General features: G+C 43.0%; 2 protein-coding genes across 3 annotated transcripts; one reads left to right on the top strand and one right to left on the bottom strand.

The window, feature by feature from the left end:
• Positions 1-1,830: 1,830 nt before the first annotated feature.
• LOC124115466 (toll-like receptor 4) lies at positions 1,831-7,370 on the bottom strand. Its single transcript, XM_046476472.2, has 2 exons — positions 7,305-7,370; positions 1,831-5,053 (listed from the first exon to the last, which is right to left on the bottom strand). The coding sequence occupies exons 1-2, from the start codon at positions 7,310-7,312 to the stop codon at positions 2,344-2,346; spliced, it is 2,718 nt and encodes a 905-aa protein (XP_046332428.1). The 5' UTR covers positions 7,313-7,370; the 3' UTR covers positions 1,831-2,343.
• Positions 4,606-10,104, top strand: LOC124115467. Of its 2 annotated transcripts, none has more exons than XM_046476474.2 (3): positions 4,606-4,731; positions 9,225-9,568; positions 10,028-10,104. In XM_046476474.2, exons 2-3 carry the CDS (start codon positions 9,270-9,272, stop codon positions 10,086-10,088), a joined length of 360 nt encoding a protein of 119 aa, XP_046332430.2. In that variant the 5' UTR covers positions 4,606-4,731; positions 9,225-9,269; the 3' UTR covers positions 10,089-10,104. The 2 variants fall into 2 exon arrangements, with proteins under 2 accessions (XP_046332430.2, XP_046332429.2); XM_046476473.2 differs by lacking the exon at positions 4,606-4,731 and adding an exon at positions 8,517-8,655.

The following is a 10,104-nucleotide window of genomic DNA, read 5'->3' as shown; positions in this document are numbered from 1 at the left end:
TCATGTGTTCATCCGACCAGTAGATATTTAAAACAAATTGTTGAACCAATAAATAATATAATATCAATACCTTCTATTTGTTTTATCCATGGTGACCATGACCGTGGCCGTGTCCATGACCGTGACCATGCCCGTGACCGTGACCATGCCCGTGACCGTGTCCATGACCGTGACCATGACCGTGTCCGTGACCATGGCCGTGACCATGACCGTGACCGTGTCCATGGCCGTGTCCGTGACCATGCCCGTGACCGTGTCCGTGACCATGACCATGCCCGTGACCATGCCCGTGACCGTGACCATGTCCGTGGCCATGCCCGTGTCCGTGTCCGTGACCGTGACCATGTCCGTGAGCTTCACATGGAGCCACAAAGACAACTGCAACTAAAATAATACTATGTCATTACATCTCCGATAGTTTTACTCCATCATGACAAACAGTCACCATTATCTTTTTCTATTTTAGCTCTGACACTATTTGAACTTGGTTTCTTATTTCGAAATCAGTTTTGAATGCATCGGACAATGCAGAATTCTGTTTTAAAAATCGAAAAATTCCAAGTGTAACCAAATCATAATTGTAGTGCAGATGAGTTTGGAACCTGATTTACTCACCGAGTGCGAAACACAGTATCACTGTCGGGTTCCTCATGTTGTTGGACTGAAAAGATGACTTCGTCTCTGGTCACAATCCTTTTTATAGTTCTATTAACCACTACATCATCATGATTTTAGCAGTGACGGCATTCAGATATCAACAGTGTTGTCCATAGAAGAATCAACAGGGCGTCAGTGAGCGCAGAGATAATCCCTTTACACTGTGATGATCTCCACTGACGCCTGTGAGGTGACAGCGCGTGAGTGAGTGAGTGTGTGTGTGACTGAGTGAGTGAGTGAACGAATAAATATTGCATCGGCATGCTACTGGCAGTCTAAAATTTAGACTCGGAATATATTTTAAACCATCAGCGGATCGCCATATGGCAAAGAGGCGCAATTCAGATAATTCTATCACCCAAGAACAACACCAGGCAACATTCCGCCGTCATATCAGTAGAAAATAACAGAATTATTATAGACTTCAGTGTGAAAGACTGAGGTTTTCCGAAGTTGAGAAAAGTGATATTTCCATAGCAGTGAACATTTGTCCTAAGTGACTTGCCCGTACACAAACTGTTGATGTTCTTTTTACGTTAGGTCCACATTGACAAGGCAAAATAATGATAGACGGTCGTTTATGGAGTTAATATCACTTCTTGCCGTTTGTTATTCTCACGAAATTGTTTCCTTTACAATCTGTAAATTTCTCATATAACTCGTCAATCGAGACTGTTCGTTTCTCAAAGCGCCATTTTTGTTACTTGACCAGCGCATTCTTTCGCTTCCGAGGCGGTGGGGTAGTCTAGTGGTTAAAGCGTTCGCTCGTCACGCCGAAGACCCGGGTTCGATTCCCCACATGCGTACAATGTGTGAAACCCATTTCTGGTGTCCCCCGCCGTGATATTGCGTAAAACCATACTCACTCACTAACTCTTTCGCTTCCAGCAGCGGTCTCCTAGTTTTCAAGAAGATTTTTTGTTGAAGTTGATTTTGTATATAAGTTTGAATGTATATATTTTCGTGACCCTAAATGTATTTTGAAACTTTCGTTTGTATTTTTTAAAGATTTTGCAAACACTAAACTACTTTTTAAGTCGCAAATACAAGGGGTGGTGAACCGTCCCTGTGTGTCAGGTAGGGAGAATTTACGTTTCAAGGTTTTACATTTGTAATGAAATATTTTAATTCTCGGGTAGACAACTACACAAAAAGAATATAATAATACCCCACTCGTGAAAATAGCTACCAAAAAATGTTTTTATTATATCAATATTTACAAATCTACTCATTACAATGATCTGCAGTCTACAAAGATGATGTGATGATGTACTTTGTAATTTACAGTGAAACACAGTAAGTTCGACAACCCTTCCTTCAAGACGATCACTCTTGGGAACGTATATGCATAAAGGGATAAACTGATATCGATCTGACACGGAATCCGGAGGCTGTCACAGGGAATGTTACCGCCCTGATTAATGACATTTTCACTGCATGTCGAGCAACAATTGACAAAAGTAAGGCTTTTTTCACTATTGACAGTCTGATATGAAGACCATATTGTCTTTGCTGAAGCATAATTTAGCAAATCCTTGCCATATGTCCCTGTCTAGAACTGTCTAACAAGAAGCAAACTGGGTGCACTTATTTACAGTGAGTAAGTTGAGTGTGTTGGGTTAACGCCACTGCTACTTCATGTGGGAGGAGATGCGGGGGTTTGACGTTTACCACTTTGGTAAAAGATCAGGTCACATTACTGAGCATGGCACGCTTGAGACCCTGCCAGAACACCTCCTTCCCCTCCTCATCATTCGTGTATTCAATATAGGACTCGTGTGCGATGATCTCGCAAATATGTTGAGGTAGGTCCTTCACAGGGATGTCCTCAAGCATGACAACCACCAGTGTCTGCCGTCCAGTGTAGATACTCTCAATTTTGGTCATCTCCAACTCGTACTTACACCAGGGGCTTCTGAGGAAGTTCCTGGACAACAATACAACCGTCTTCCTGCTCGATCTAATGGCGTCGAGGATGTTTGCAGCAATGGCTTCGCCTGGTAGGAAGTCTCGGTCGTGAATACAGAGTTTGAGTCCTTCTGTGTCCTCCAATCTCTGCCTCATGTCACTGGTGACAATCTGTCGGTCCTCATCTGCATAAGAGATGAAGCCATCATACTCAAACCCTTCATCGCCATCAGGAACCAGCCTATTGTATTTGCTTCTGGTCAGGTAATACAGATACCTTAGCTTCCAGCGGTACCTATAGACCAGACTAGACACGCCCAGCGATACGGCAATCATAACGACACTGAGGCTTCCTATCATGACACCAACATAGGACGCACAGGATTTGTCAAGTCTCAGAGTCATGTCTGTTATTGTGTGTGTGTTGAGCGCAACCAATTTCTTGTCGGATGTAGTACATGTATAGTGTTGGTCACTATGGAGATGACTTGACATCCACTTCAGAGACGACAGAGTGTCACAGTTGCATTTCAGGGGGTTCCCTTCCAGCAGCAGAGTCATGCCTTGGACAGATGCTGCGTCAAGTTCAGAACGAAGTGTTGGTGGTACTTCTTCAAACAGATTGTGTGAAATATCCAACAGGGTGAGATTCCCCATGTGTCTGATGTCGGCGTCCCATGTGGTCAGAAAGTTATAACTTAGGTTCAGGTGAACCAGCTGAGCCATATTCTTAAACATATATGTAGGAAGATGATTGATTTTGTTGTCGGATATGTCGAGAACTTCTAGTGTTGGTATACCGTTGATACTGCTGGCCTTGAGAGAATAGCCAAGGTAGTTGGAACTAATATTCAGAACTCTCAATGAAGGGAAATTCTTGCAAAAATTATCTCCAATAAAATCACAATAATTGTGAGACAGGTCAACATACTGTAATGCATTGAGACCTAGTATTGGACCTTCCCAACGTGTGAAGAAATTATAGGACATGTCCAGCACCTTCAGTTTATTAGGTCCAAATCGGGATCTTGGAATGACGTAGTTCATCTTGCTCTTGCTTATGTTCAGGAATTCTCCATTTGGCGGAACAGACATGGTAAAGTTTCCTGGCCACCCTGAATAGTTTGAAACGTTTTGAAGTGTAATTTCTTCCGTCGCAAACGTCAACACCAAGGGAGGTAATCCTTCTGGCTTATTGTTCATGCTGAGAGGAAGGTCCAAGTTGATGTCGAGGTCTTTTTCAGCCTGTGCTTGGATTTGTCTCTTGTCGTCGTCACAAGGTCCTTTACTCGCCGACTGACCAAGAACTGTACAGGTGTATGTGTCCGGATCAAAACTACCATCTTGAATCATTGTGACTAACGTAGACTGATATCTTTTCTCATCCACAGAGAAAGGGTTAACATGGGACTGATGCTGAAAGGAAACGTCGGCCCATGTGAGGTTAACAAGCGTCGACAAACCCAACATATATAATCCAAAGATGAAGTTATTGTTTTTAGCTGAGATGACTTTGATGCTTGATGGTAAGCTCGCTATAGTGCTCAGGTCCAGAAGCTCGATCTGATTCTCATCAACATGAAGTTCCTGAAGTTGGCTTCCCGTCAGGAACTGGACATCTTTGACAGAGACGACAATGCCAGCGCCACGCCTTCTGTGAACTCTGTTCAGTTTGAGGACCTTCAGTGAGGAGTTGACTGTGCCATACATGCCGTGGGATAGAGTTCCGAAAGTCAGATCAACGTTGTACGACAGATCCAGTGTGTTGATCTCTCGGAGAGGGACAAAGGTGAAAGGTTGTATTTTCGTGATTTCACAGTTGGAGAGATCAAGGAATCTGATAGTGGGCAGATTGATAAATGTGGTGTTAGAAAGGGTCTGTGTAGTACATGTTCCCCCCGACCCGCTCAACACTAATGTCGTCAGGAGTGTAAGTTTCCTAAATCCTTCACCGAATACAAGATGGTCGAGTCCGTCAAGGCGAAGTACTTTCAGTGAGATTAGATCAGAGAAAGTTGCATCCGGGTACTTCATATCCAGGTCACCGACGCGGGAAGTGTTGTGAGCCAGTAACACCTGCAGCTTCTTCTGTTTCCTGAATAATCCCGGTGGAAATGATCGGTCGTCAAGCCGAAGATGGTTGCTGTGTAGATCCAGATTTATCAGGTCAGGAAGATAAAGTAAAGTCTCCTTATCCAAGTCATCCAGTTTGTTGAAGGACATGTTAAGATAGCGTAGCTGTGAATATCTTTTGAAGCTCGTCTCATTCAGAACTGCTATGTCGTTGCATGATATCTCTAACTTGGTAATGTTCTGGGGGAGATATGCAGGAATGTATGAGAGTTTTCTGTTTGTACAATCAGCAGTTATCTCCCCTTGTCGTCGGTAACACGTGCACGGGTGACATTCTTTCAGAGCGTGGACCATGGAAGGTAATATATTGACTGCAGCCGATAAGACTACCCACGCCAGAAGCAGTGAGTCACATCTGAAAAAAACAAACAAATACAGAATGACAACGCCAGAGAGTTATCAGCCTCGCTTATCTACCGAAACAGATTCATTTTGGGCATAAAAGGCAAAATAGTGAGGTAAATTAAATGGATCACTGAAAATCAGCTAAGACACCTCGTGTTTGTGCAAAGGGTAGCACCCACCACTCACCCAATTTGCAAAAGAAAGTAAGTGTTTTCGCCTGACGCCGCATCCAGAAATAACCCACACACATCACGTTTGGGGCGGAGCGGTGGGGTAGCTTAGTGGTTTAAGCGTTCGCTCGTCACGCCGAAGACCCGGGTTCGATTCCCGACATGGGTAGAATGTGTGGAGCCCGTTTCTGATGTCCCACGCCATGATTTTGCTGGAATATTGCTAAAAGTGGCGTAAAACCATACTCACTTACACACGTCTGGGGCAATTAATCGCTGAAGGATCTTCCAGTTGTAATTATGCTATAATGGCAGACCGAAGGATTGTTTTGGAGAACAGGACGTTGACGTCAGACGAATTGTCACTTTTCAAAAAAGGACATCATTAATAAGATTAAGCATTACCAAGGAAAATTAAACAATTTTCAAACTAACCAAGTTATATAGATATTGTTTAAACGCACTTCTCTGTGTAGAAAGGGGCGGTCGGGTAGCCTAGTGGTTAAAGCGTTCGCTCGTCGCGCCGAAGACCCGGGTTCGATTCCCGACATGGGTACAATGTGTGAAGCCCATTTCTGGTGTCCCCCGCTGTGATGTTGCTGGAATATTGCTTATAGGGGCGTTAAGCCATACTCACTCACTCTGTGTAGAAACTCTTCAGTAACGCATTAAACGTCAAAGGTTTGGCAAGCTTATACCCTCACACAGTCAGATAGGAACCGATAATCCCCATTAATGGTACCAGTTGCAAATTTCTTCATAATGGACGGTTACACCATGTCCTTTTTTTGCAACAAGTATTTAATCTCATTCACTTATATCACTGGTGTCGCCCAATAAGTGCTGTACAGGAGAGTCCTAGTGTTTTTGCGGCGGACATGTGCTTTGTGTGGTCAGGTTTTGTGGATGGCGGGTGTTTGCCCTGATCGCGGGCGCCTGGGGTCGTCTTTGGTCGTACTACTTTATACTCTTTTGACAGGTGTGTGTGTGTGTGGGAGGGGGGGGGGGGGGGGGGCCTCAAATCGTTCGCTCGTCACGCCGAAGACCCGGGTTCACTTCCCCACAAGGGTACAAAATTGTTTTAAGCCAATTTCTGGAATTTCCCGCCGTGATATTGAAGGAACAGTTCTAAAAGCGGCACAAAATCATACTCAATCACTGTTATGACAGATAACAATCTGAACTTACACTCTCTTTCCATTTTAAGCAAGGTCCAAAGTATATCTCGCTATTTTTCACACCTTACTAAATCACTATTCAGGGCGTTATTTACATTATGTTTTAAAATCTAAATTTCGGATATATACTCGGAGAAATGGATTTTTTTTTAAAGCATATAAGTGATCACTGGTATCTGTCTTTTATCAAATCACCAATGATCATCCCAATACGATTACCCTTTTAGCGGAGAAATTTGCTGTTTTTCAGAGCAGAACAAAATCTCGGACTTGCAGTTAAATTTACACCAGCAGATAGGAAAGTTAATATTCTACATCTCTGCATAAAGTTATAGCTGGGGGTAGTTCCAATGCTGCGCGAGCGCAATTCTCGCACAACCTTCACTTTCAGATCTTTTGAAAATGTGCGTCAGAAAAATAACTCGGCATCCACCGGGTTGAAAGCATTTGCGTTATCCTAGCTGTTGGTGTTATCATACCCTCGACTTGCTGAAGATACAAGCTTTCTTCATGTCTATGTAACCAATCTTAAACTGACAGAGTGAAAAAAACAAATGTATGAACATCAAATCAACACAACTGAAAAGTTGGCAGAGACATGTTGACCCACTGGAATTGCCAAATATATACTAAATCAAAGACGAGTGAACCTTTAAAAAATGTTATAAAAATGGCAGATGTGCTCAAGATAACATTTTCGTTTAAAGAGTGCACTGTTTCCAAATGCGTCTAAAAATGTCAAAGATATGCTCTTATTAAAATAGACCTACAGAATCACTGAAAAAAATGTTGGCTGTGAATTTTACGATCACTAACGATAATTTTCGAAACAATTAATCAAATATATCCTTATTTATGAAAATCTGCAATTCAAATGACCAAAAAGGAGTTTTTCGAGAACAAAGGACGTTACCTGTGCATCTTGATTCCACGCACCCCGCGGCCTGTGCTTACACGTGCAGACTGACTCGTGTGTGAGTCCCCCCTCTTATCTTAACTGGTTGATGACCTCTCGCCCCAACTTTGGGAAAAACCTGCAGCGTTCAAATAAAAAAACGCATGGCCCAGTTTGCCAATCATTTATTACATCCTGTGTAATCTGACATGTCTAACTTGCTATCACTGTCTGGTTAACCCTGCGAAGGCGATTTCTGCATATTATCTGTTTAGTAGGGAAATACAGTCTCTGCTCTTTCTTATATTGTTTGTTTGTTGTTTAACGTCGCCGCTCGGCACTATTCCAGCTATATGACGTCTAGACCAGACAATCCAGTGATTGACATCATGAGCATCGCTCCACACAATTTGGATACGATGACATACATTAACCAAGTCAGCGAACCTGACCACCACCCCCCCTCCCCCCCCCCCCCCCCCCCACCACCCCCACCCCCCTCCGAATATTCTGTGATGATGGAACGACACCAACATACATACTATTTCAGGATCACCAGTCAAGAATGTTTGTTGTAAAATCTTAGGCAAAAAAGAATTTTGCCACAATTTTCTTAAACGAATTAGTTTTGTAAATCAATTTTTCTTCTTTAAAAAAATGATAACTCACATATCATTTGCATTTGGATTTATTCAACGAATTGGAGAAAAAACTTAATCCCCGTAATTGATTGTTGAAATTCAATAAAACACAAAAAGATGCCAATCAATCATATTCAAGGTTCATAAGAAGTCAGGGAGCTTGGTTTAACGCCGCTTTTAACAGTATTCCAGTTATATCACGGCGTGTCAGCTTAATGTGGGAGCAAAGCCCGAAGTGATGCAGGTCTCAGACGTTTACCACTTCGGTGAAAACCACGAGCACGGGTATGATGCTGACTAACCTAGAAACATAATCGGGGCGAACCGGGATTCGAACCCACAATCATAGGTTCCTGGCGTGCCCAAGGGACGCAACTCTGCACATCGAATCTCGGCGCCTTAGACGACTGGGCCACCCGTGATCCCAGGCTCCTAAGAAATAAATGAGCGTGTATAGGTTACGATTCTGAAAACGTGGTCACCACAGGGTGGCTTAAACACAGTAGGATCACCACAACATAAGAGGATTAACTCCATAACGCCGTTCTAAGTGACTAACGACACTATGGGGGTCTTATTATTTTGAAAAAAATCACCATGATTTGCTATTTGTGTTTTACGAAAGTATAAAAGCTGATCTGAGACTCAAGCGTGTCATCAGTACTCACTCCTTCAACAAGTCAGTAACAAGATGAAGAACATTACAGTGATACTGTGTCTTGCACTTGGTGAGTAAATTGGCTCTCTTATATTGGTAATATTGTCTTTTTTTCGTTTCGTTAAGTCAGTGGATACATATACATGAAATGTTGACGACACAAGGCTCACGTACGATACATGTGTACCTACTAGTACCAGGGTACGGATTGCCCATTCGTCTAAGGTGCCGCAATTTATTGTGCAGAGTTGCGACTCACATCGCCAAGATTATGTTTCCATACCCGTTTCGCCAATATGGTAGGCGAACCCTCTGAGTCCTGTATTACGTCAGACTTTCCTTTCACATGGAGCTGACACGATGTGACATAACTGAAATAAATTAATGTTGAAGAAGTGAGGTAAAACTAAACTCGCTCAGAATTCCGAATGGTTTGGGTAATATTCTTGGGATAATCCGGCAGCGGAGGTCGCCATGCAAGGTTTTGAATTTTGTTTTATTTTCTTCCTACAAGAAAGTACTTGTATGGAAACGGCGTCCAGGATTCAAATGAAATTACTCTCACAAATGAAGTTATTTATTGAAGTTGGTTATAAGGCAAATGTAAACAGTCAAACTATAAACAATGTGTTATTTTAGTTGCAGTTGTCTTCGTGACTCTCAGTGAAGGTCACGGACACGGTCATGGTCACGGTCACGGACATGGTCACGGACACGGTCATGGTCATGGTCACGGACATGGTCACGGTCATGGTCACGGTCACGGACATGGTCACGGTCACGGACATGGCCACGGACACGGTCATGGTCACGGACATGGTCACGGCCACGGCCACGGCCACGGCCACGGCCACGGTCATGGTCACGGACATGGCCACGGACACGGTCATGGTCACGGACATGGTCACGGTCATGGTCACGGACATGGACACGGTCATGGTCACGGACACGGTCATGGACACCACGGCTAAAACAAGAAAAAGGTATAAAAGAGCTATAGACACTCATCAGTTACAATGTAAGAGGTCTCACATTGTAAAATCTGTGATTCCGGGGTATATTTGGTTCGCAGTCACATTTGCTTGTCGTCAGAGGGCCACTGAAAGAGATCAGATGGTATGTCATCGTACCCCGATGGCGCTGGACGTTGCTCATAATATCAACCCCTGGCTTATCTGACTCTATTATTTACAGACAGCCGTGATCTAGCTGGAACATATCGCTGGCAGCTGCGTGAAACATCATCACTTATTTGCAATATACCGTTATTTTAATTTCGCTTAACAATTATGCCTGAAAATGTTTAATGTAAATCGGTATGCACATGCATTCGTTAATGTTAACGATCTCTTCTATTTTATTTGAGTTACATGTATATTGGAAGGAGATATTGATAACTTGATCAGACAAATAATGCTGATAATTTGTTGTTGTTTTTTCAGATTAGGCGTGAAAGTATGGCCGAAACCTTCTTGGAAACAATGTGAATTATGTACAAAATAAACTATAACGATCTTCA

The sequence above is a fragment of the Haliotis rufescens genome, unplaced genomic scaffold (assembly GCF_023055435.1).
Source record: "Haliotis rufescens isolate VD_foot unplaced genomic scaffold, xgHalRufe1.0.p SCAF_13, whole genome shotgun sequence".
NCBI lineage: Eukaryota > Metazoa > Mollusca > Gastropoda > Lepetellida > Haliotidae > Haliotis > Haliotis rufescens.
The sequence above is the reverse complement of the archived record's forward strand: the minus strand, read 5'-3'. Positions and strand labels throughout refer to the sequence as shown.

Excerpts from the sequence above, each read along its gene's own strand:
- LOC124115467 (XM_046476474.2), top strand. The coding sequence starts at position 9,270 with ATGGTCACGGTCACGGACATGGTCACGGACACGGTCATGGTCATGGTC. Across the intron at positions 9,569-10,027 it reads ACGGCTAAAACAAGAAAAAG|ATTAGGCGTGAAAGTATGGC; the intron begins GTATAAAAGAGC and ends TTGTTTTTTCAG.